Source organism: Microtus oregoni, unplaced genomic scaffold, assembly GCF_018167655.1.
Source record: "Microtus oregoni isolate MIOR12 unplaced genomic scaffold, Mior012 000026F_ref0000081, whole genome shotgun sequence".
Classification (NCBI taxonomy): domain Eukaryota; kingdom Metazoa; phylum Chordata; class Mammalia; order Rodentia; family Cricetidae; genus Microtus; species Microtus oregoni.
The window spans coordinates 1,367,824-1,395,495 of record NW_024543085.1 but is presented as its reverse complement, the minus strand read 5'-3'; the positions used below and the strand labels follow the sequence as shown (position 1 = coordinate 1,395,495).

At 37.5% G+C, this 27,672-nt stretch overlaps 1 protein-coding gene across 2 annotated transcripts in view; it reads right to left on the bottom strand.

Annotated features, from left to right (window-relative positions):
- The window catches only part of Vps50 (VPS50 subunit of EARP/GARPII complex), a 104,220-nt gene that overhangs the window by 33,004 nt on the left and 43,544 nt on the right, over positions 1 to 27,672 (bottom strand). For both annotated transcript variants that reach the window (XM_041675733.1, XM_041675734.1), the window contains 7 exons: positions 26,962 to 27,094; positions 23,636 to 23,727; positions 19,982 to 20,076; positions 19,610 to 19,708; positions 14,803 to 14,893; positions 12,018 to 12,194; positions 2,345 to 2,463 (listed from right to left, as the gene is read on the bottom strand). In XM_041675733.1, coding sequence (XP_041531667.1) covers positions 2,345 to 2,463; positions 12,018 to 12,194; positions 14,803 to 14,893; positions 19,610 to 19,708; positions 19,982 to 20,076; positions 23,636 to 23,727; positions 26,962 to 27,094 — 806 coding nt within the window. The remainder of the gene's footprint in view (positions 1 to 2,344; positions 2,464 to 12,017; positions 12,195 to 14,802; positions 14,894 to 19,609; positions 19,709 to 19,981; positions 20,077 to 23,635; positions 23,728 to 26,961; positions 27,095 to 27,672) is intronic.

Below are 27,672 nucleotides of genomic sequence, written 5' to 3'. Positions count from 1 at the left end.
CCAGCTGTTTCTGTGATACACCCTTAGCAGCTGGGCTGCTTTTGCTGTATGTCTGATGTGAGGCTGAGCCAGTACAGGAGCTGTGTACTAGGCCTGGGAGTGGCAACTATTCTAAAATCTGTTAAGACTTCTGAAACACGGGATTTTCCTACAGAAGTTATACACCTAGGTACAAATGTATCAAACCTATGGATTTCAGAAACTTATAAGAAAAACATCCTCTATGGAACTGGAATTAAAAGAAGATATGATGACTGAGTATGAGGTTAACACAATTTCCAAAAGAGAAGCAGAAGTTTCGTGTGTGTATACACACACACACACACACACACACACACACATACCATTTTTTGAAGGGTATAACATGATAAGATGAATATGACCAAAATGAATGAAATTCTCAGAAAAATCAGTAAAAATATCTTAGAAAGGGTGTAGTTATGGATCAGGCAGAGCAAACAGAGTCTGCTGCCATGTGCAATACGTGAGCAAAGGACAGTGCCAGGAGAGAGGCAAGCAGAGACGAAAGCATCAAGCCTAAGGGTTATGCAGGTTCTCTAACTGCAAAGGTGAGCCAATAAAACATAAGCAAGGAAAACACCAAGGAATTGGATCAAATTCCTATCTAAGGAAAAATCTCAGTGTACAACAAGAATAGTTTACAAGGGAAGAGAGTCTGGAGGTAAGAAGCTACAGTAACTCCAACAAAAGTGGAGATACATGCTTAGCACACACTACCTTACGTGTCCGTTTCAATTAAAACAAAGCTTTCCCTTCGCCTTAACATTTCTTAAACATATCTAATAAATACAACAAAATCATCCTGTCCAGCTCAAAGATATGTTAATGTCTTAAATATGCAAAACCCAATAAAATCAAACCTTCACAATCAATATATTTACAACTATATGAATTTTCACTCTTATGTTAAGGTTCCAAGTTAATAATTATTAATTAAGTGTAAAGTATACTTAAATCTATCACTTAAATATATGTGTATATTAACTAAAAACATCTGACATTAATCACTTCAGCATATCAGGTCCATTTAATTGGATAGAAGTGACAATAATTCTAAATAAAATTATCATAGTTTTAAAAAGTAAAGTTTATCATAAAACAGAACCTAATTACTGGCAGGCAGCCTTAATAAAAAAAATAAAATATAAAACCAAAAGACTAGAAAAGCAAGAACACTGCAGAAATGATTGATCTCCAAACTGAAAGCTCTTTGATTAGGCTCAAAGTTTTAGGAGATGATAAAGTAACTTTTATGACTTTTGAAGATATTAGCTTGTGGTAGTATTTTTCTATTCTTTAAATTACATTTATTTTGGGAGTGGGGGTGGCAGTGACATTGAGTGCCAAGGGGCATGTGTGGACGTCACAGGGCAACAACAGGAGCAGGTCCTTTCTTACCAAGTGGAAGCTGGGGCTCAAACCCACGTCATCACACTTGGCAACAAATGCCTTCATCCATTAAGCCATTCCACCAGCGCATGACACTATACCTTTTAATAAAATGAGAACAAGGAAGGATAAAATTTTGAGACCCCCATTGCTAGATGAGCTACAGGCTGCTAAGACAGTGAAATCAGTCTGTCTCAGGGATGTAACCCCACATATCCATGATCAACATTAAATGGACTGAGCAGACTGTGCTGGTGAACATGTGTGACAACATCACTGAAAAAGAGGTCATGGATTTAAGTGGGAGTGGAAAGGGACATAAGAGTTGAAAGAGGATGAGCTAAAAATGATGCAAATGTAGTATTCATATATGAAATTCTAAATAAAACAAAATAATAATTAAAAAGAAATTAGAATATTGCTGCAAAAATCAATGGCAATGATAAACACACCAAAAATCACAATAAAGTGTATTACTCTGAGGAATTAATGTACAAGAGAAAGAATATAGATCGGTGAAAGAAAGTGTTCTGTGGGACAGAAGAATTCATAATACCACTGACTGAATGAGCAAATTTCAGAGCAATTTTTATAATGTCAAATGTGTTGTATAAATCAAAATAAAAGCTACATTTAATCCAGTAGGTCCAAGTAGAATCAACTGATATTTTCTGAACAGTGAATTTCCATTAAGTAAATTGATTTGTGGAACACCAAGTTAGGCTTTGCTTAACTCAAGTTTTTCATATAAATATTGTGTTCTTTTTCCTAAAATTTCACTGTTATGGGAGAAACCTACACATTCAAGCCTTTCAGAAATCATTTTTTAAGGTACATTAATTACTGCCATATCAATAACCACTTAAAATTTTAATTTTTGTTATCTCTTAACCATCAAAGGAACGCAAGCGCCACCCAGTCCCACGTCAGTCACCTCTTCACGGGCACATCGCCTGTCTGCTCATCCACGTAATCCTGCTTCAGCTCTTCAGGAACATCACTGTCACTGTCATACTCCTGATAGGCACTCTTCTCCTGCTCGTCAGATTCATACTGCAGAGAACACAGTGGGATATGCAGGAATGGAAAACAGGGTCACTTCACTGTAATCGCTAAGCACAAAAATACACGTGATTTTAAAGAAATGGCTAAAGGAAAATTCTTAATTTAGTTTTAATTTTACCATGAAGACTCAAATCTCCTTCCATTTTTCTATTTTACCTTACTTTAAATAGCTCAAAAAGAAAGGAAAATGAAAACATCATTAGTGTTATATATTTGTAAATGAAAACAAACCAAATATTAACAACCACAACTAATACCCCAGTGGACAGCAAAGAATAAAGAGTATATTTTAGACTTAAAAAGATCTTCTGGTGGTTTTGCAATATTTACTTTCAAGTTGTTACTTCTTTAAAAGGTTGAGGATCCAATTCTAGCCCTAGAACCACTACTTTGGTTTAATAAATACACTCAGCATACAGAGTACTCGTCTAACTGTGAGGATGTCCAGCTGCATGAACAGCTACAAAGGTAACAGTGGCACCAGGAGGCCTCCTGAGAGGCTCACTCCTGAAGCACGGGTTCCTCCCTGAGATCTTTCTTGCTGCTATGGCACTATGGACAAACGCCAGCAGAGAAAGGAAGTTGCAAAGCAAGGTATCACCACCTCATAATCTTCAGTGTCAGGCATACCCTGACTAAGTATGTGCTGGTATTCTCTGCAGTTGTGACCATGTACTGTGCCAAGTTCTCTCAGAGATTATATCTTTAACCACATATATAGTCAATTCTTAATCCCTTATGCTGAGGGGACAAACATGATGACAGCATGGAAAGACGTTTGTGCCCTAAATTCTACTTTTGGGCAGTCTGTTCCTGGGGTAAAATGTCAGGCCTTACTCAGATATGAACCAGAGACCTACTAAAAGATTAGATTCTACACTAGTAATTATTTTTTTTAAAAAAATGTATTACATTTCCCTGTATTCAGATACACGTTGATCCTATCAACATACAGGCAAGAGTTCTATATATCACTGTGAGTTTGAGACGAGTCTGGTCTACATAAAGAGTTGTAGGTCAGTCAAAACCACGGAAAGAAACCCTGTCTCAAAAATTTGCCAAGGCCTGAACCAACAACCTCCGCCAGAGCAAGCCTGAGCCAACGACCAAGGCAGCGACATCCACAGGGAGTGACCACTGAAAGCCAAATCCAGAGACCTTGCGAGACCAGGCCCAAAACAGGGACCTCTGGGGGAACAGGCCCAAGACAGGCACAAATGCAGAAACAGGTCTAGGCCAGCAAGCTCTTCCAAAGCATGCTTGAGCTAGCGACCTTCACCAGAGCAGGGCTAGGTTGCTACCAAAGGAGCAGGTACAAGGGAGCTGAGACCTGAGCCAGAGACCAACCCCTGCAAACTGGGTGCAAGCCAGGGACATCTGTGGGAACAGGCCTGAGGCAGCAACCCTCACCACAGCAGGCCTGAATCAGTGACCTCAGCCAGAGCAGGCCTAAAACAGTGACCTCCACACTAGAAGCAACCTCCATGGGAGCAGGGCTGAACAACCCTGGGACTGCAGAGCGACACCCGGGAGCACTGAGTGAACCCTAGGAACACCAGAAGACCTTAGGTGTAACTGGAACCATGGCCCTGAATGGACCACAAGGAACAACCATCTGAGCCTTGGATCTACTGGCACCTGCGACACAGCCCCAATTACACAAATCAGAGGAGAAGATGGGTAGACAAGGTAAGAACACACTCAATACCACGAAGAGCAACATGGAACCAAAAAAACTAATAGGCCTACAATATCAAGACGTGAACACCCAAATACAGATGAAGTAGAAGAAAATGACCTAAAAATAACTTTAGGAGAATGTTTGAGGCCCTTAAAGAGGAAATGAAAAATTCCCTCAAAGAAATGGAGAAAAAGACAAAAAAAGGGAAGAAATCAAAAAATCCCTTAAAGAAAACCAAGAAAAAAAAAAAACAAACAGGTGAAAGAAACAATTCAAGACCTGAAAACCAAAATAGAGACAATAAATAAACACAAACCAATGGAATTCTGTGTAGGAGTAGGGACTAAAATAACCACACAAAAACTGTATTAAATCACTGCTTGGCCCATTATTTCTAGCTTCTTATTGCTCTTACATCTTAATTTAACTCATTTCTATTAATCTGTATATCACTATGAGGTCGTGGCTCATCAGCAAAGTTCCGGCATGTCTGACTCTGGCGGCAGCTCCATGGCTTCTCTCTGACTCCACCTTTCTTTCTCCCAGCATACAGCCTAGCTTTGCCCGCCTTGTTCTTTCTTCCCTGCCATAGGCTCAAAGCAGTTCTTTATTAATTAACCAATAAAAGCAAAATATGGACAGAAGGATGTCCCACATCATTTATGGAAATGGAAATTATGGGGAAAATGATCAGGAGCCACAAATACAAGTGTAAGGAGCAGAATACAAAAGATGGAAGAGAGAATCTCAACCAATGAAGATACAATAGAGGAAATAGACTCACTAGTCAAAAAAAAAAAACAATAAAATCTAACAAAAGCTTAACACAAAATATCCAGAAAATATACGACACCATGAAAAGACCAAACCTAAGAATAATAGGGATAGTAGAAAAAGAAGTTCAACTCTAAAGCACATAAAATATATTTAAAAAAAAATCACAGAAGAAAACTTTCCCAACCTAAAGAAAGATATGTATATGAAGACACAAGAAGCTTACAGAACAGCAAAAAGACAGGATCAAAAAAAAAGTACCCTTGACACATAATAATCAAAACACTAAACATACAAAATAAAGAAAGAATATTAAGAGCTGCAAAGGAAAAAGGCCAAGTAACATATAAAGGTTGGAGATAATGAAAGCCTGGTTAAGCGTTATGCAGACATGAAGAGACCTTGGATATCAACCCAGACTACTATACCCAGCAAAATTTTCAATCACTATAGATGGACAAAACAAGACATTCCATGACAGAACCAGATTTAACCAATACCTAGCTACAAACCCAACCCTAAACAAAGTACTAGAAGGAAAACTCCAACCCATGAAGTTAGCTACATCCACAAAACATACACAATAGATGCTCTCACAGCAGCAAATCCCAAAGAAGTGAAAAACTTACACAATAACATTACTAAAACTAAAATAACAGGAACTAGCAATCACTGATTATTAACATCCCTTCATATAAATGGACTCACCTATAAAAAGACATAGGCTAAAAGATTCGATAAGAAAACACAATACATCCTCCTGCTGCATACAAGAAACACACTTCAACCTCTGGAGTGGGAGCTTCTTCTGTCTAAGAACTCCTTTGAGCCTATGGCAGGGAAGAACAGAACTAGGCAGGGAAAGCTAGGCTGTATGCTGGAAGAAAGAAGGGTGGAATTAGAGAGACACCATATAGAACCACTGGACACAGACGCTGGAACTTTAGCCAGTAAACCACTGCCACATAGCGATACACTGATTAATAGAGATGGGTTAAATTAATATATAAGAGTTAGCCAATAAGACGCAAGAGCTAATTGGCCAAGCAGTGATTTAATGAATACAGTTTCTGTGTGATTACTTCGGTCCTGAACTAGCCGGGCAGCCAGGAACTAACAAGCGGCTTTCTCTTTATACAAATTGGCACCAATGTGGTTGGCTAAAATCCATGTAAAACCTTAGAAAGCTTGAAAAGAAATTCTAGACACAAAAATACAGAGTTTAACACAGCTTCTTGCTGATTGCTGGCGGCATGTCACAGCTCCCTTAAGAGAGGTTTTCCTGATTCAGCCACGACCAATTAGAAATGCCAGCTTTCTGGGCCTTGCTGCCAGCGTGACTTCTGGCTCTTTCAGGAGATGGAGCATTTTGATGGGGTTTGTGAGCAGACTGCTGCAGACTGCTTAACAGCAACATGGACTGGCCGTGTGTCTGAGAATGGGGCTGGATACATGGTCCTCAGAGGCTCCACCATGCTGGACTGAGCAGACAAGCAGGCAGTATCATATATAGCATAGTAATGGCATTACTTAAGTTTTAAGAAGGGCTTAGCATTTTAAAAAATGCTCCTGGACAGCAAAGAATTTCAGATATGCAATAAAGACAAATCCAGATGAGTCATAGTGTTGGATAAATGTACGAAAGCCTGGAAGAAAGAAGAAAAAGAATATAGAGAGTCATAAAATAAAGTTAATGCTTTAAAGAAAAGGGTTAAGTCTTTAAAGAGACGGAGTACAGATACTCATAGATTAAAAGGAGAAAAGAAAAATATGTCAAGTAAAAATAGAAAATTCACAGAGTCTGGATTATGTAGATTATTGTGTTATCTTTTAATCTTTTGACTGTGAAGGAGCTAAGTACAGAGAGACATTTCATTGTGAGGGCTGCTAAGCTAAACGAGCATGTATATTATAAAGCTATTATGACTTCCAAATTTAAGTCTAAGGATATGTTGCTTTGGAAAAGAGGTTCTTCTTTTGTTTCCACAGAGGATGAGAGCCTGTGGATTGCTTCCAGACTGGTGTGGTGTGATGGAAAAAGACACCCCCTTCAAAGGTTGCCATGAACAACACCAAAAATTAATACACCCAACAATCAGCAGGAAGCAGTATGGAGAAAACTATGCCCATATTCCCAAATATTGTCTATAAATGTTTATTTACATTTAAAGAAGGATATGATATAGATATGAATAATTTTCATTAGTATGGATCTTGTTTATTGATTCAAATTTAAGGTCAATGTTGTTATATGTATAAGTATTTCTGATCTTCATTAAGGTATTGTGTTTGTGTAGCTCATTTAAAAATGTAACATATAATTAAGAAATATAAGTTAACAAATACTCATCTATAATAGTCAAGCTTGTAGTCATTTTTGTTAGATTTTCTAGATGTATAGAGATATATTTCAGTTACATAGGTATTCTTCAAATCTTTCAGAGATCTTCAGAATATGGTATTTAAAATGTTTTAATTTAATAACTGGGGACATTTCATGACTAGGAGACACATCTGCTCCTGGCAGCACAAGCTACTGCAAGAGGAAGAAGGGCATTGAAGATGCTCCTTATGGAGTTGGTTAGCCATCTGGGCAAGAAACTGCTCCTGCCTGGACTGCTGAACTGAACATGCACGACCCACAGAGAAATGACTGCTGAACTTGCCTAAAGGTGAGACCATCCTTTGGGGTTCTTGCTTCATGAGAGTCTGCCAGACATTCTGCAGGACACAGAAGAAAATGACTGACAATATAGGTAGAACTGTCTTTGGAATTTCCTGCTTCATGGAAAAGTCTGCTGGATACTATGGGCCAGCAGGCTGAAGATGGATATTCCAATGGTACAAAAGAACTTTGGGTGACTGCCCAATCAGTGAGATGTCTCTGTCAATTCTAGAGTTTTGGAAGTTGCTTACAATGCACCTCCTTTTTACTTACTTAATATTATATCCTTCTGGAGTCTTTGATGGAGTTGAAGGATAGGAAGTAGATATAAATATTGCAACTGTACTCCTTGCTTAGTAACTTTTATTACATGTAATTTTACTATGTTAAAGTTAAAGCCTTCCTTTTTTTAAACAGAAAAGGTAAAATGGTGTGGGAGGTCCTTCTGTCTCTGTGTTGCTTTTATTGGTTAATGGATAAAGAACTCCTTTGAGCCTATGGCAGAGAAGAACAGAACCAGGCAGGGAAACCTAGGTTGTATGCTGGGAGAAAGAAGAGCAGAGTCAGAAATAAGCTATGGAGCCGGGCGATGGTGGCGCACGCCTTTAATCCCAGCACTCAGGAGGCAGAGGCAGGAGGATCTCTGTGAGTTTGAGACCAGCCAGAGAGGGACACTGGTAACTTTAGCTGGTAAGCCACAGCCACATAGCTATATATAGATTAATAAAAATGGGTTGAATTAATATGTAAGAGTTAGCCAATAAGAAGCTAGAGCTAATGGCTCAAGCGGTGATTTAATTAATACAGTTTATGTGTGATTATTTCGGGTCTAAGCTAGTCGGGTAGCCAGAACCAACAAGCAGTTATCTCCTTCTACAAAGCTCAAAGACAGACATCACATAAGAGTAAAGGGTTGGGAACCAATAAATATTCCAGTCAAATGAACCTAAGAAACAAGTTAGTGTAGCTATCCTAATATCTAACAAAATAGACTGCAAATTAAAAAAAAATCAATCAAAAGAGACAAAAGAGAGCATTTCATATTAGTCACAGGAAAAATCCATAAAGAGGAAATCGCAATACTGAACATCTATGCCCCAAATACAAGGGCACCCTTATATGTAAAAGAAACACTTCTAAAGCTTAAATCACATATTAAACCCCACACACTAGAAGTGAGAGACTTCAACAGCCCACTCTCATCAATGGACAGATCTGTCAGACAGAAATTTACAGAGAAATAAAGAAACTAACAGACATTATGAATCAAATGAACTTAATAGATATCCCTAAAACATTACATACAGATTTCAATGCAATGACCATGAAAAGTCCAGCAAAATTCTTTACAGATCGCAAAAGAACAATACTCAACTTCATATGGAAAAGCAAAACACTCAGGATAGCCAGAACAATCCTGTACAATAAAGTAACTTTTGGAGGCATCAAAACCCTGACTTCAAACTCTACTACTGAGCTACAGGACTGAAAACAGCATGGTATTGGCATAAAAACAGACAGCAAGACAATTGAATTGAAGAGCTGGATATCAAACCACATATCTACAAACACCTGATTTTTGACAAAGAAACAAAAAATATAAAATGCAAAAAAAGCATATTCAACAAATGGTGCTGGCATAACTGGATGTCAATATGTAGAAGAATGAAAACAGGTTCATATCTATCAACATGCACAAAACTCAAATCCAAATGAATCAAAGACCTCAACATAAAACCAACCACATTGAACCTCATAGAAGAGAAAGTGGGAAGTACACTTGAACACATTGGCACAGGAGACCACTTTCTAAATAAAACCCCAGTAGCAGAGACCCTGAGAGAAACAATAAATGGGACCTCCTGAAACTGAGAAGCTTCTGTAAAGCAAAGGACACGGTCAACAAGACAAAACGACAGCCTACAGAATGGGAAAAGATCTTCACAAACCTCCCATCAGACAGAGGGCTGATCTCCAAATATACAAAGAGCTCAAGAAATTGGTCATCAAAAGAAAAAATAATCCAATAAAAAAAGAGGGTTATGATGGAGGAAGGTCATTGGCTAATAAAGGAACTGCCTTGGCCCATTTTATTGGTTAGAGGATAGGTGGGAGGAGTAAACAGAACAGAACGCTGGGAGGAAGAGGAAGTGAGCTCAGTCTTGACAGCTCTTCTCTCGGGAGCAGACGCCAGAGAGAGACGCCATGCCCCGCTCCCGGGATGAAGCTCTGACCCAGGATGGACATAGCCTAGAATCTTCCTAGTAAGCGCACCTTGGGGTGCCATACACAGATGATTAGAAATGGGCTAAATTAATATGTGAGAATTAGCCTAGAAGAGAATGGGCCAAGCAGTGTTTAAATGAATACAGTTTGTGTGTTGTTATTTCGGGGCATAAGCTAGCCGAGCAGGCGGCCGGGGTGCTGGGAACGCAGCCCCACCGCCCCATTACTACAGGGTTATAGACCTAAACAGAGAACTCTAAACAGAGGAATCTAAAATGGCTGAAAGACACTTAAGGAAATGCTCAACATCCTTAGTCATCAGAGAAATGCAAATCAAAACTACTCTGAGATTCCATTTTACACCTGTAAGAATGGCCAGGATCAAAAACACTGATGACAACTTATGCTGGAGAGATTGTGGGGTAAAGGGAACACTCTTACATTGCTGGTGGGAGTGCAAACTGGTACAGCCCTTTTGGATATCAGTGTAGAGATTTCTCAGAAAATTAGGAAACACTCTTCCTCAAGACCCAGCAATACCACTTTGGGGTATATACCCAAAGGATGCTCAATTGTACCCCAAGGATATGTGCTCAACTATATTCGTAGCAGCATTGTTTGTCATAGCCAGAACCTGGAAACAAAAATGCCCCTCAACTGAAGAATGGATAAGGACAATGTGGTACCCTTACATAATGGAGTACTATACAGCCAAAAAAAAGATATCTTGAGGTTTGCAGACAAATAGATGGATCTAGAAAACATTTTATTAAGTGAGGTAACTCAAACCCAGAAAGACAAATATAATATGTACTCACTCATAACTAGCTTTTAGACATAAAGGGAAAAAAAAACAGCCCACAAATCACAATCCCAGAGAACCTAGACAACAATGAGGACCCAGGAGAGACATACATGGATCTAATCTACATGGGAAGTAGAAAAAGACAAGATCTCCTGAGTAAACTGGGAGCATGAAGATCATGGGAGAGGGCAGAAGGAGGGGAGAGAAAGGGAGGGGAGAAGAGAAAAATATACAGCTCAATAAAATCAATTTTAAAAAACAACCCAAAAATAGGTTTTAAAACTAAAATAGAAAAATAAAAGAGACAGATTTTTCTCAAACCTAAACAATTCTCATTTGGTTAAATCAAGTCTAAAATTAAAAGTCATAGTGTGTTCCCCCAAAAATTACAGAGCACAAAGGGTAATACCCTGGGTCAAATGACACATTTCTGAAAATATGCTACGTCAAACTGTGGGGCAGGGCACTGCTCTCTACTGCAGATACAGACACAGCAGAAGGCAAAATGTCAAGTAAACCAATGTAATGTCACTGTACTTAAGCCCTTCCTACCAGCTAAGCAGTCCCTACATTTCCTATTCTCTCAAGCCGCTCAAAGGGCTGTTAACAGAACATACCTCAAAGTTTTAAATCCTGTCAGGCAACTGGACAAAAGTTTTGTGGTCATCTGAATATGAAAAGCCCCATGTATCTGAATGCTTAGTCACCAGGGAGCGGCACTATGTGAGAGGTACTAGGAGGTGTGGACTAGTTGGAGAAAGCCTGTCACTGGGGATGGGCTTTGGAGTTTCAAAAGTCCATGTCAGGCACAGTATCTGTCTCTTCCTGCTGCCTGTATAGAGCCGGATACAGAACTCTCAGGAACTTCTCCAGCACCATGTCTGCCTGTGTGCCACCATGCTACACACCATGATCACGGACTGTCATCCGGCCCCAGTGAAATGTTCCCTTCATCAGTGTTGCTCTGATCATGGTGTATCTTCACAGCACTAGGACAACGACTAAGACAGCCTTACTCTCAGATAGAAGACATGGAATTTGGAAATACCAACTTAGTTATTCAGAAGTGGAGTCGTGACAAAAGTACAGGAGCACTAGTCCCTCAGCCATCTCTCTGTGTTTGTCACCAAAGTATTTCAATGAGAACAAAAGAACCACAACTAGGTAAACACGCTAAAAGGAATATGAAGCCCACAAGAATAAACTAGTATTTCAGGACACCATGGTGAATGAAGCACAGTATTAGAGTCGTTCTGTAGAGACACAGTATATTGAAGAAACGTAAGTGGTAAACAAATGAGCACTCCAGCAAATTACCAGTTCACTTCAGAATACTTTGAAAAAGTAAAACTGACTTCTGTTTCACAAAGCATTTTAAAAACATCACATACCCCATTAGAAGCCAATACATCTTCTGTTTCTTCATCTTTATGGTTAGCTTGAATTTCAAATGGATTCCCAGCACTACAGTACTGCTCAAACAAAGTCATGGGTTTTGAAGTAGTCACCAATGGCTGCTTACTAGGTGAGACTGATGGGGAACGAGACTGTTCCAGAAATTTAAATTCCTACACATTGAGAAAGGAGCAAATAGCTGTTAGAAAAAGTAATAAAAATAATAAAAATCCAAGCATACAAATCCATCCCTTCAATGTAAATAAAGAGTTGGAAGATGACTGCTCTTTGGACTGGAGAGGGAGAGGGAGAGGAATGGGAAGAGGGGGAGAAGCGTGGGAGGAGGAGGAGGTAAATGGGAGGCTGGGAGGAGGTGGAAACTTGTTTTTTTTTTTCTCCTTTTCTCAATAAAAAAATGGAAAAAAAATTAAAAAAAAAAGAAAAAAAAAGTTGGAAGAGTGGGGAGAGAATGATCTTCAAGTTATTCGCCTTTACATCTTGCAAGTCATCTGAGATCACAATCTCAGAAACACATAACCATTCTAAAAAAAAGCTTAGTCAACAACTTGGCCTGGTCAAGCAACTCTGGCCTTCCTTGAAGAAAGGCAGAGATACATTTTCAAATGACAGGAAATTTGAATGACACAACAGAAGTCCTGGTAGGATACCTAAAATAAAATATCCTTCAAAAGATCAATTGCTAAGACACAGCTGACTCATGCTTGCTGCATTAAGACATCCTTACAGACACATGAAAAGTATCAAGTACAAATGTACCTTTATTATGTTGGTATCTGTAACTATCATTTCATTTCCTTTAGCGACCAAGAAGCAAAGAAAACTACATTTGGGCCAGCTGTGTCTTCTGCTCCTAGACTGCAATATTCAAGACATTATGAAATGTCACCTGCCTTCTCTTTATTTCAATTTCCTCATCTTTAAAAGGGGAGGAACAATCTAGACTGGGGAAATAAATTATAGAGCTAAAAAGATGCAATACCTGACCCAACTTCCACATCAAAAAGATGAACATACTGAGAGATTCTGGAAAGACTGGGTGCCAAGTTCAAGGTTACAGCTAACTGGAGAAAAGGTTCAAATAATCTCTAAAGTTCATCTGAATCACAAAACTCTTGACTTGACAACTTACCATAGAAATAAACATTTTTCTATACCTAACAATACTGACAACAAATTTAAGTCTTTGTCATATAGTCTAAGTCTGAAAAGGTTCAAGGGCAGTATGAAAAAGTATCTTACATTTCTACAAAGTGCACTGACTTGTCCACTCTACCATTCAACCATGTCTCGCCCCAGGTGGTTTTCTTTATAAATTTCAACTACATGGGAAATCAGATCTGACACAATGCCTGAAAATCATGACACTGATTTTATAACTCTAAACAAGTGTTTAATATAACAACATGATTTTTTTTACAAATCTAAAGGAAAATATTTGAATACTTAAGTTGTAAATAGTTTTCAAGGCAACCATTTTTTAAAAAGTAAAGCTTGCTTAGTCAGATATAAAATCTTTCTATTAAAAGTGCTCTTATAATCATACCAAGTACACATGAAAACACGTGTGATCAATCTATTAACAGTTAACCTATTAAATAAAATTCAATAAACTTACTTAAATATACTCTAAAATATAAAGCTTAAAAAATTTTAAATGTTAAGGAATTACAACGATTTAGAAGTCACAGACTCTGCTAATTTAATGTTATTTCATTAGTGCTAATTAAAATTTATGTTACTTTTCTTGTCCTTGAGCATGTACTGATTATCAGTGTTAATTATTTTTAGTATTACCATATTAGGAAAGGACTGGATATGAAACTACATAACATAAAAACTACCTTCCTATTAAATTAAACATAGGGAGACAGCTCAGCAGTAAAGAGCACTAGGTCTTCTGGAGGACCTAGGTTCAATTCCCAGCCCACACACGGCAGCTCATCACTGTCTGTAGTTCCAGATCCAGGGAAGCCCATGCTCCCATTTGGCTGCCACTAGCACTGTACGCTGGTGGTATACCAACATACATGAAGGCAAAACACCTAAACATACAAAATAAAATTTAAAAATAATAATAATCAAGTATATTATATACTTAATATTATACACTTAAAAATAATTAAGTATATTCATATTTTTTTTCTTATTCTAGAAAGCCATTCCACCTGAAGAAACTCACTAAACAAAATGTACTTTCAGGCCATGAACTACAACATAATCATTGACGCAGGAATATTTACTACACTGCATCTCAATCAAGCCAATTAAAGAGTTTTTCCCAAACTGTTTTTTCCAAAGAATCCAACTAACTAATAATAATTAGTATTTCTCATAAATACCTTTCATTTATCAAGCATTTTGACAATAGAAGCAAATCTGTAACTGAACTATAACTTAAGTGCCCATTCATGCCTTCAGGAAATTGCTAATACTTTACATATACAAATAAGCATTTTAAGTTAATGATACTAAAACCTGACTCATTTTCTGAAAAACTTCGATAAAACACTGGGTTCTTTTTTAAATTCAAAAGCAAATTCATTGTACCTGTTACTTTTTTAGTCAAAAGAGTTTTCTCAAGCATGTAAGATAAATATTATAAGATAGACTTCAGTACATCAGCAGTAGATAATTAATACAGAATCTGTTAAGAATCCCTTTCAAGGAAGGAGCGCTCACATACATGTTTTTGTTATTAAAGGAAAAAAATTCAAAACAGTTACTAGAAGACATATTTCTTTGTTCTTAAGAAAAACTTACATGAAGCTGCAAGATGCTGAAATTTGATTTAACAGGGCAAAGTTCCCATGTCTCATTCTCTAAGAACATTCTCAGTTCATCAAGTCGTATTCTTAAAGAAAAGAAAAAAAAAGTCTAAACAAAAAAGGCAAGGACTGAGGAAACAAAATATGGTATAACAACAGAATTATCATCATCATAATCCCCTTTTGAAGCATTCAGATTAGCACAATAAACTACAAAAGCTTGCTTCTGTTAGCTATACCATGATCCTTGAGAGAAACATAATAAATATATGTCAAATATTTACTAAGGTAAATATTCCTAAAAGTGTAAAAGTGGTGTATAAGATATACAATTTTTAGCCAGACAGTAGTGGCACACACCTTTCATCGCAGCACACAGGAGACAGAGGCAGGCGGATCTCTTGTGAGTTTGAGGCCAGCCTGGTTTACAGAGAGAGTTCTAGGACAACGAGGGCTGTTACACAGAGAAACCCTGTCTCAAAATACCAAAAAAAAAAAAAAAAAGGAAAGAAAGACAAATACAATCTTTACTAAAGAACTAAATTAAAACCTGTTGCCAACATACTTAAATTTATCTTAACTATTCATATACCAGTGCCAAAATACACAACTAGCAGGTTATACCAAACCACAAATATTTATGTATTGTCATTCTCAAAGGTTTGCAGCAGTGTCTACTTCCACAGCGCACTTAAAACTGAGCAGGCCAGCACTCCCACCCCAGCAGTCTCCTACCGTCTACACTACAGGGGATGCTTTTCACACTACTGCTCTGACTGGATGTTCTGAGTTATCGCTACGTTATATAGGAAGATGCAGAAAAACAAGGCTTTACTTCTACATGAATAAAAACCTGGTGAGTCCTTCTTTTTCTTCAATATGCCACCAGCTATTGCTACCATGCTAAAAACAAAAACCAAGACCTTTTTTTAAATAAATTGAAATTCGCAGACAAAGGATGAGTAAAAACATATATCTAGAAAAACAGGAACACTTCTAAATATTGGGATAACTAGACAGGGACCACAGCTCATAAATATACTTAGCAAAGTTATAGGCTACAAAATTAACACTTAAAAATCTTGAGCCTTCACATATACACATGACAAAAATATCAAGGAGAGGGCTGGAGAGATGGCTCAGAGGTTAGGAGCACTGCCTGTTCTTCCGAAGGTCCTGAGTTCAATTCCCAGCAACCACATGGTGGCTCACAACCATCTGTAATGAGATCTGGTGCAGAATACAGTATATATAATAAATAAATAAATAAATCTTAAAAAAAATATCAAGGAGATCAAGGAGAACATACTATCCTCGCCTTGAGCGTAAAAAAAAAAAAAAAGGAATAAATCTAACCAAAGAGGTGAAGAATACTTTATACAATGAAAAAATTAAGATGCTGAGATGCTGAAAAAGGGAACTGAAAAAGATTCCAGGAGATGGAAGATGTCCCGCTCCTAAATTGGATGACTAATATTGTGAAACTGGTCATCCTACCAAAAGCAATCTAGGATGCTACACAACCCCCATGAAAATTCCAACATAATTCTTCACAGAAATTTAAAAAATATTAAATTTCATATGGAAATACAAAACATCGAAAAATCTGTTCTGCTGGAGATATCAGCACCCTAACTTCAAGTTATGGGTATTCCCATAGTTGACAGGATAAAGAACCAACATGGACAGATATCACGGTATGTACCCGGAATTACAACACTCATGAGGATGAAGAGAACTATCATTCAGGCCAGCCTGGGCTACACAGAGACTATATCTCAATAAATACGTAAATTTTAAAAGCCAACTATCAAAAAGGCATTTGAGAACTGAAAAATAGAATACCTTCAGTTAAAGCCTGACTGAAAAGTAAAATGGCACAGCAAGGTTACCAGAAGAAAATACCTACAAGCTGAAGCACAAATTGCAAAGCACTGATTTTAAGTAAAATGACTGAACAGAAAAGATCTTAACATTAGGTAGAGCAAGGACTGATGATGATGATGGGTGACAGATAGATAGATAGATAGATAGATGGATAACAGATCACACACACACACGCACATGCACACGCACACAGATATAGTGAACATGCAACAGAAAATGACTCCATTGATAAAATGTTTGCCACACTAGCATGAGGAACTGAGTTTGTATTCCCAGCACCCATATCAACAGCCAGGTAGAAACCTGTATTTCAGTGTCAGGGAAATGGAAATAGGAGGCAGCCTTCCAGAACTGGTAAGCTCTGAATCAGTGAAAGACCCTGTCTCAAAAATAGAGTGAAGAGTACTTACAGAAAGACCAGTCAATGTCAACCTCTGGACTGCAAACACATGCACGGAAACTCACACACACACACACGCACACATGCACAAACACACAGAGAGGGGAGGGAGGGGGGAGAAAGGAAAAGGGAGAATAAAAGATATCATGTTCATGCAATCGCACAAAGAAGAGAGGAAGAAAGAGCTGAAGCGGTGTTTGGACAGGTAACAGCTGGTAATTCCTAAAATGATTGTGTCTTTCAATAAAAACCACAGGGGAAAAACAGTGAGTCTAAATAGGAACTAAAACTATAAAATTTTCCAATTTAACATTGAAAAGACTAATAACCCAGTTAAAAATGGGCAAGAGCTTTAAACATACATCATCAGAGAAGATACATAAAAAGCCAATAAGCACATAAAAAGCTGGCAGCATCTTCATTTATTAAGGAAATGCAAACTAAAACTACAAGATACCACTTACATCTACCAGGACAGTTACAATCAGAAAGACAGAAATGCTGTGGAATAATCCTTCTGTAAACTGTGAACATATATTACTCTCATTGGTTAATAATGAACTGACTGGCCAGTAGCCAGGCAGGAAGCATGGGCAGGATGGACAAACTGAGAATGCTGGGAGGAAGAAGGGCAGAGACAATAGAGTCACCATGAGACACAGAGGGAGCAAGACATGCTGGAGGACAGGTAAAGCCACGGTCACATGGTAATACATGTGTTAATAGAAATGGGTTAATTTAAGTTCTAAGAGCTAGTCAGTAATAAGCCTGAACTATCGGCCAAGTATTTGCAACTAATAAGTTTCAGTGTGTTTATTTGGGAACTGCTGGTGGAAGAGAAACTTCCCCCAACACAGAACTAAACACCAACAAGACACTGAAGAAACTGGAAGCCCTCACTCAATACCAGTACAACTATAAAACATTGTTAAATGCTTTGGAAAACAATTTTGACAGTTTCTCAAAATGTTAAACATAGTTACTACAGAACCCATCAATTCCACTCTAGTTTCCTACAGAAAATCACCACAAATGGAGTGACTTAAAGAAAGAGGAATTTATTCTCACTGAGATCTGGAGGCAGGAAATAAAGCATCTGCATTGGAATTGAAGGTTGAAGTCAAGATGGAAGTGGGGCTGCCCTTTCCCAGAGACTTTGGTCTAGGGAAAATCTATGCACCTAGATTTCAGCTCCTCCCTGCTGCCTGGTGGCCATAGTACTCCCTGCCTGACCCTCTACACTGCTTCATTCAGATACTTTCCTTGGTGTCTCAGCAAAATCTCTGCCATTGGTTTCCTCTGACTTGTGATGGTATTGAGTGTTCACCCAGACAATAAATTGTCTTTATTATCACTAATACACATAAAAAAAAAAGGATTGGTGTTGGAGACTGATCCAATTGATTTAACCTCATATATGCTAAACATTTATTCTACTGGCTGTGGTCTCTGCTGCTCATCATAAAATTCTTAACATAATATTACTATACCCTAACATACTTTTCTTAGTAAGTTAGCAATTATAATTTTCAGAGAGCTGGTCTTGAAATTTGCTGAACATATCCTGAAGAGAAAAGAAATACTGTTTTTCAGTTTTACATAATCTTCTAAAAATATTTATTCCTTTAATTTTATGTATATTCGCATCATAAGTGCACAATAACCTCAGAGGTCAGAAGGCTGTGAGCCAACAAATAGGTGCTGTGAACCCAAACCCAGGTCTTCTTCAGAGCAGTACATACTTTTAACTGCTGAGCCATCTGTCCAGTCCCTTATCATAATCTTGAAATAAACCTTTCTTAGGCATGAGAGAAGTTTATTTCTTCTAAAAAGGTGTCGATTTCCTGATACTACTCAAAGCACTATCAGAGCTCTTGGAAATGTTTTATAACTTTGACAGAGCAATGATGAAATCACATGAATCTGTTATTAATTAGAATATTTTGATAACCACACATTACTAGATCACTCTAGGCTGTTACTGCCTCAGCTAGAATATTTGCACTATCCATAACATCTAGCAGAAGAATAATAGCTCTGGGTGAGTACAAACTGTTAGTTCATGAACATAAAGAAATTATGTCACACAAAAGGGAAGCAGGACATACAGGAGCAGGAGCAGTAAAAGCCAAGAGCCTTGGGGCAGCATGCAGAGTAACAGAAATGGGATAATTTAAGTTGTAAGAACTAGGTGGTAATAAGCCTGAGCAATAGGTCAAGTATTTATAATTAGTATTAAATCTGAGTGGTTATTTGGGAAGCAGCTGCCAGCACACAGAGAAATTCTGCCTATAATCAACACATTAAAAACAAAGAATTTAAGATTTACAATGAATAATGACAATACTTTCTAGTATATTCATGATGAAGTATCCCCAACTGTCCTACAGAGATATAATAAATTTATTTATTAAAAGCTAAAAATGGCTTTAAATCAGCTAATCTTATACAAGTAGGCCTTAGATAAACAGTCTCACCACCTACTGCATTTATTCCTATCTTCTTGAATTTTTACCTGTGGTGGTTCTTGAAATAATTGATACTTTGCTTTCTAATGGATTCCTGCAAAACTTCAGACTTGCTACCACAAAATTCTTCTCCAACTTGCATCAACCTAGTTGGACAGAAAGGTCTATGTAAGTTTCAGGAACATCCTTACAGAAAACAATAACAAAGATAGCCCAGGTTCTTTCTTTAAAGTATAACCCATAGAAATTTAAATTTGGGTATTTGAAAAAACAACTATAAAGATTCTACAAGCCCAGTCCATTGGCCATGAGTAAGTATATTCTCTCCTGGGAAGTTAACAGAAAACTCATTAATTTCTAAGTTTTTATTTTTATGGTTGAATGTATAAAGCCACAGAAGACAGTATCTCAAACACTACCTGCTGACTATATCCAAAACAAAGATAAAATCATCGTATTTGAATATAGATAAATCAGTTCCAAGTAAGTAGGTTTTTACTTTTAGTTGGACATCCTGTAAGACACAAAGAAACAAATAAGTAAATATATTCTGTAGTACACATTAAAATGAGATAGTGATCATTCTTAGTTTGATAACATCTATCTACATAGACCAACAGCCAAGTACCTTAAGACTAACCTAATAGGGATAGCCCCATGATTGTTTTAAGAAATAGTAATGGCCACAATCTCACTAAAACTTGACATAATTATGTTAAATTATACTTAATGCAAAGACACATAAATATGCACATAATTCTTATGATAAGAATGGTGTGTTGGGCTGAACAGATGACTAAGCAGTCAAGAGCACACTACTCTTGCAGAGAACTGAAGTTCTATTTCTAGTGCCCCAATGGCTCACAACTGCTTATGACTCTAGCTTCAAGGGATCCCATGTCTCTGACCTCTGAAGACGCCTGTTCCCAGATACACATAACTACATATACACACAAATACATAAGTGAATATTAAATAAAATCTTTTTTCAAAATATTATATTCTTATGAGAGATGGGACAAAACCATTATGGCTCTGGTTCATTTGAAACTCAGCTATAATGCATTTAAAAATGAATAACTGTAGAATAAGCATCAGACAACATATAAAAATTAACAGTTTTCACAATCATCTACATAAATGTTATAAAGTGGAGAACTTTCACTGGAAAACACACTAAATCTTGAACAGGCCTATAAAAAAATCTAGACCAGTAAGATAAAAAAATAACCCTAATGAAATTATATATAATATAACACAGAGAAACCCTGTCTCGAAAAACCAAAAAAAAATTATGTATATGTATGTATAGACATAAACACACACACACACACACACACACACACACACACACACCTTCTTTTTAAAGAAACCAGTACATTGAGAGTAATAGCACTGAGCGGATGAGCGGATGACTGATCAGTAGAGACCAATTTTCCAAATTCATGAAATTCCAGCCAAAATCACAAGAATTTTTCTTCTGAACAATTATCCTAAAATTCGCCTATAGGCAATAATTGCTTTTGAAAATACTATGTAAGGATGGAATAAAAGTTCTGAGTAATGCTGAAAGACTTATAATACATTGAATATACTACAAACTATTTAAAATAAAAGAATGAAATGTTCAGATAAATAATCTAAATAATTCATTAAAAGAAAACAGTATACATACAACATTTACAATTGCTGAAATTAAAAAAAATCCTGCTTTTTTGATTACTTAACCATGTCAAAAACACTATGCTAATGATTTTCTGTATGGGATAAAAGGATCTTTGTTCAGCAGGCATTTCCATCCCTGAAGAGGAACAGGAACTAGAGTGTCAAGTATTACTTTCTCTAAGCTCCTGTGCCTGTTTCACGGCAAAGCTAAGTCTCCAATGGAGGTCTATCTTCCTTCAAAGTCACATTTTTTTCTCTATACCTTGGAACAAATGAATTAGACAAAAGTAGGATTATCCAAAAATTGGTGAAGAAGAAACTTAACTAATAGAAGGAAAACATTTACTGTTTAGATATCAAACAAAATACATAATGAATTAATGAGTCCTATATTTTTTCAAAAATGCAAAAGTTAGAAATTATGGTATAATTTTAAAAAATAAAACCATTCCTGAGTGTGTATGAAAGAATTGAGATAATATTCTCGGCACTCTGGATCCAACAGCTGATACGCAGTGCAGATCCAGACGCACAGTCGCCAGGAGAGCACTCAGCTGAGCTCTACATGGAGAAAGGCTGTCCGTACAGCATAAGGCGAGAAGACACAGATCATAGTTCGGCATAAAAAAATACTATCTGCACTTAAAGGAAGTAAAAAAGAAAAATAACAGATAAAGGACTACTCATTACCAAGAGTCATAGAGAATCTATGAAAACAAATAAAAAACCAAATAATTCACAGCACAAATTAAAATAATATCAAACAGGTCGGATACTGGAGCAGAGGACGTGGGGGCTCGCAAGGGGCAGTGGAAGCAACACATTAAACTTGAAGCCTGGAGTGTGACAATCAACTCAAAGGAACACAACTATTAAATTTAAAAGTACGATGACTTCCACAAACGGGCCCAATGCTTACATTGGAATGGTATACTAAATTTCTCACTGAATAGACTGCATGTACCAGGAATACCATCAGGCTGCCATGTCAGACGGGCACTGCAAATGGCAACACTGAACACCAGAAATTCTACCGTGAACATGCTAGTTTCAACTAAGTACAATCAAGGTCTATAAGGAGACTAAATCACAAAAAATTTATGTCTGGCCCTGGGTATATATTTAATGAGCATGAGTATATATCCAAATATAATGCTCAAACAAAGAGCCCCAAATCACAATTATTTGATAAAAACATAATAGATTAATATTGTCATAAGAGAAAATAAAGAAGTCAAAACAATTATAACTACAACATAAATATATTTAAATGTTAAATAAACCAAACTGTGTAACCCAATATCTGGTTGTCATAAACCAGAGCACTAAATTATAAAGATAAATGAATCTTGAGGAAATTTACATTTTTAGGATGTTTCCCTAAATAATTTTTTTTAAGAGAACCATATAGGAGATAATCAAACTGAAGGGGAACCTAACTAGGAGGTGGGTAGAGTTTTTCAAGGTTTCAAAGATTCCAAAGAAATTATACTTTGATCTAGGAAGAACCATATCTTAAGTAAGCTTCCATCACAGCTGAAACAGCCAACTGAAAGAAGCCGTAAGAAGGTCGCATTACTGTCTCACAGTTGGGTCTACTTATGATTCACGTGATGGTGCCCAACCTAAAAGGTGAGAGCAACAGAAAGCAGGGCCCTCAAAAGGGCTTTCAGGTCACGCAGGTGGGGTCCCTGGGACTGGGACTGGTGCCCGAGGGACATGGCTTTCCCATTCCACAAGGGAAAGCACAGCAGAAGGCAACATCTGTGAAACAGGAAGCAGAACCTCACCCAACACAAACTCTAGGAATTCTGACTTAAACTACCCAGACCAGAACTATAAGAAACAATTCATATTCGTTTAAAATAGTCCAGTAGTATAGTAGTTCAAATGGAACACACTGACAGCAGCCCAAATTCTACACACACACACACACACACACACACACACACACACAGTTTTCCTTAAAGAAGATTGCAAAGAACTAAACTATTATTTATTCTTCCTTATATTTTGACCCAAATGTTACCTACTTATTTTTTTTCCTAAAATTAAGAAAAGAGGAATTCAAGAAAACTAAATAAAAATAAACAGGATAGCTCAATTTAAAAAAAGGCACTACTACTCTTTAGGGAATTTCCTTAGTCATGGATCACATGGATATTCCCAATGGAAAATTTCAAACTAAGAGATTTTTTCTTTCTATTGCTCATTGTAGTCGATGTAATTATCAACTAATTATAGAAATTAAGTTAAATGATAGCCTTGTTCTAAAGATAAGGAAGCATATGATTAAGCCTGCAGAGAGTACAAACACACAAAGTTTCAAAAAAGAATGTCTATGACAACCACAACATGAATGTTTGGATCACAGCTTCTGTGGAAGTGAACATGAAAATAAACCAAACCTGCCATATTCGCGTCAGGCCATGCTCCAGTTTCTTTTTCACGTAGCTACGATCAAAATTGGTTTCTTCAGTACTCATCACATTACTTCCTTCTGAAAACAAAAAATGGAATGCTTTTAATTAAGTGTAATTTTTTTCCTAAATTTTTTGTAGTTACTGTTCTCTCATTTTTATAAGCCAACCGAAGTAAAAAAAAAAAAATATTCAGGGCTCAATAGTTCAGAGCACGAGCTACTCTTCCAGAGAGAGTCCTAGCAACTACATGGGTCTCACAACCTTCTGTAACTTTGGTCCTGGGGGAATCCCACACCCTCTTCTGGTATATACAGGCACCAGGCATGCATGTGATGTACAGGCACCCATACACATAAAATTAAAAAAAAAGAAAATATGCTCAATATATATATACATTCAAAATAATAGTAAAATCAGGTATTGTGACTAAATCCCTCTGACACCTAACATAGAGAAATGCTAAATAAACCCAAAGCTATGCACTATACGTGTGAACGGGCCTAGAAGTCCAATGATGGCAATGTGGCCCCCGAGTCACAAACCACCTGCTTCAAGACCATGTGACAGGCTGGTGCTAGGGCACTAGAAAACCTGTGAATTCAACTATCAGGTAATATGCATTCCAACAAGACTACAAGACAAAAGGAGATAAACCTGCATGTTTTTATTTTTATAATTCAGATTATATTTTTATAATGAACTATAATAGTAATCATTCCACACAAAATACTTAGCAATAGCCAGTCCAACAAGCAAAATCAATATTGTTCCTCAAAAAGCTTTTCCTTCTGGAAATACAAACACACAGCTGCTTAAAAGGACTGTAGTTTAGCGTGCTGCTCTTGGTGCGCTCCCCTCTCCAGGCTGGCAAGGAGTCCAGCGGTAACTAGGAAAAGGCCATCCTTGCCCGTCAACAAAAATACCTATGGGCACTGCCAGAGCTTGACCTCATGCACGACCTAGCAGCGGTGACCCAGCAGCTTAGCCATGCATCTAAACTATAACTTTAGCGGTTTGTTTAGGCCTTAAAGTATTAGGATGGCAAACAGTACCACTACAGAGCTACAGAAAATGAATTCTACAGGCCCTTAGCTTTACAAAGGGACTGGGAATTATTTCCTATCACAGTTCTTACCACTGTACTCTTGCATGTCTGCATTTAACTATTTAGAGGCCTACACATTGTTGATGGACTGCTGAATTAGTCAGAGAACTTAAATTCTCTTAAGATATAGATTAGAGCAGGGAATTTCAACAAAACAGTCTAAATATGTAAGGTCCATCACCACAAAGGTCGTATCCTATTCTCTACAATTTTTGTTTTAACATTTGTATTGGATCTATAAGTATGCATATTTAGCAGTTCTAACATCTAATGTATATGTTGACTCTACCTGAAAGCTGTCCTTTGGTTTATCATTAAATAATGTATTAGAAAATTAAAAAAAAAAAAGGTGCTGAAGTATCTTAGCACTGCCCATACCTAGAAAGATGTAAAAGAGTAACAAACCAGAATACATGCTGTGAAAGCCTGGCCCTCGCTGCTCTCTCCCCTTTCCTCCGTCTCCCTTTACCCTCTTCAACATTTCTACCCCATGAGACATTTTTTGGGGGGTATCTTAATTTTACTGTTTACACGTATGATTAGACATGTCTTCTAACATGGCTCCAAAATTCTGTTTAATCTAACAGTATGATTTAGGTATTTCCTGCTTTACCCAATCACAGAAACCAGGCACCCAGAGACTAGAAGTTATCAAAAATAAGTTCAGCAAAAAGACCATCAAAATTAAATTGCATGACATAGCATGATTTATGCTAATAAAATTGTGTTTTAAAACTACTTCTGTGTGTAGGTGAATGTGGTATGCAGGTGCACATGATGTGCATGTATACTTGTGGAAGCCACAGGTTGTTGTGGTGTGGTGGTTTAAATAAGAATGGGCCCCATAGGCTAATATGTTTGAATGTTTAGTCACTAGGGAGTGAAACTCTTTTAGAAGAAATAGGTGGTGTGGCCTTGCTGGAAGACGTGTGGTCTTGTTGGAGAAAGCATGTCCCTGGGATAGGCTCCATGCCAGGCCCAGGATTTCTCAGATCAGGACACGGCTCTCAAGCTACTGCTCCAGAACTTTCCTCCTTGCCACTATGCTCACCACCATGATGATGATAGATTAAACTTCTAAAACTGGTAAGCAAGTCCCCAATTAAATGCTTTCTTCCATAAGAACTGCTTTGGTCATGGTGTCTCTTCGTAGCAAAAGACACCTGGTAACTTCCTCAGTTGTTTTCCACCTCGTGTTTGGAGACAGGGTCTCTCACTGAACCTTGAATTTGTTGACTTGACTTAGTTGACTGGTCAGTAACTCCAACTATGATCCAGGGACAACAGCTACACACAAGGCTTTTTACACAGTTCCAGGGGATCCAAGCGCAGGTCCTCATGCTTGACTGGCAAGTCCTTTACCTCCAATTACCTGACACAGCTTGGCTATTGTTTGAAGAGGATCATTTAAGACACAAATTTAAAAAGAATGCCTAGTAGAATTACAAGTTCCCACTTTGTTGATTACTTAGAATTGTATATCATAACTACTTAAAAGTATATTTTCCTTACAAAAACAAATGCTTTAAAAGTCTTTTTTTAAGATTTCATGTGCAATTTTTAAGATTTCAAGCACATATAGGTTTTGCTTGCACCTATATTTGTGAGGGTGTTGGATCCCCTGGAACTGGATTTACAGACAATTGTGAACTGCCAAGTGGTTGCTGGAAATTAAACACAGGTCCTTGGAAGAGTAGTATGTGTTCTTAACTGCTAAGCCATCTATCTAGCCCTGTTTTAAATCTCTTATGACACTGTCTTCCTGTATTTTCAAAATGGAAAATATCAACATAATTATTAATTCTTAGAACCTAACTTTATTTTCATAACTTGCAAGTTAAAATAATAGTGAGTATGGAGTATTTCCTAACAAATCTGAGAAGACCAGTGTCTTATTAGGTTTACAATCAATAACACTACAAGAATATTGTTTAAAATGCTTTTTCAAAACAATTAAGCACCAGGGCCATCGGCATGTACCCTCAGAAACGGAATTATGTGCCACTTGAAAAGACCTTTGGACCAGTTACTCCCCAGAGAAAACTGAGCTTTGGTAGTGTCTGAATGGCCTTCGTGGCCAAACATTTCATCTATGGCCACTAAAATGCCTCAGTCCTACAGTGGACCTTGTCCCTTCCCACCACTATGCGAGCAATGCGGCACGCTACAGCTGAGTTTTAAGGGAGCAATCCAAACTGTGTCCTACCAGACGCTGCGGCTGCCTCCTCACTGTCCTGCTTCCCGTGCCACTCCATGGTCCTGTAGTAGCTGAGCATGACTTCCCACAGTGCTTTGCACAGGTCCGCCAGGCATGGAATATAGCTGTCCGGCGTTACATGCTGAAGAGAAGGAGGCAATTCCCAAGAAGGATATTCTCTTAAGTACTCACAGCTAATCAAAATGAAACTTCCTATTACTAATCAAATACAAGCAAAACTACAAGTAAGGAAATCTCTTCCGTTGGAATAGCGTAAGAAGTAAATCAATATAAGAATTCCCATGTCAACATAGCTTTTTCATTACTCATTAGTAATAACAGTCATAGTCCTAATCCATTTTAGCTCCTGAACCAATCCAAAAAATTACTGAACTGGTAAGTGTTCTCAAAGCATACATTTAACTTCCCCAAATGTCAGAACACAGTCCAAGAATGGAGTCATGTGAGATTCCTGAGACCTTCTGAGAAAAGTCCAAGTGAACCAGTCTTGTAACTAGTCCTCCATGGACTAACATGGGTTATTCTTGGAATGTGCTCTCTTGCCCCTCACGGTGTAGGATAAGAGTGAGCTCACTTCAGTTGCTGTTATTCATGGACCTCTATGGAAAAACACGGTTTTTCCACATGCGGCTTGTCCTTGTGATTGACTACCCTACTCGTGATTTTCTTAACCCTCAGAGTAGAAACTGTCTAAGTCTC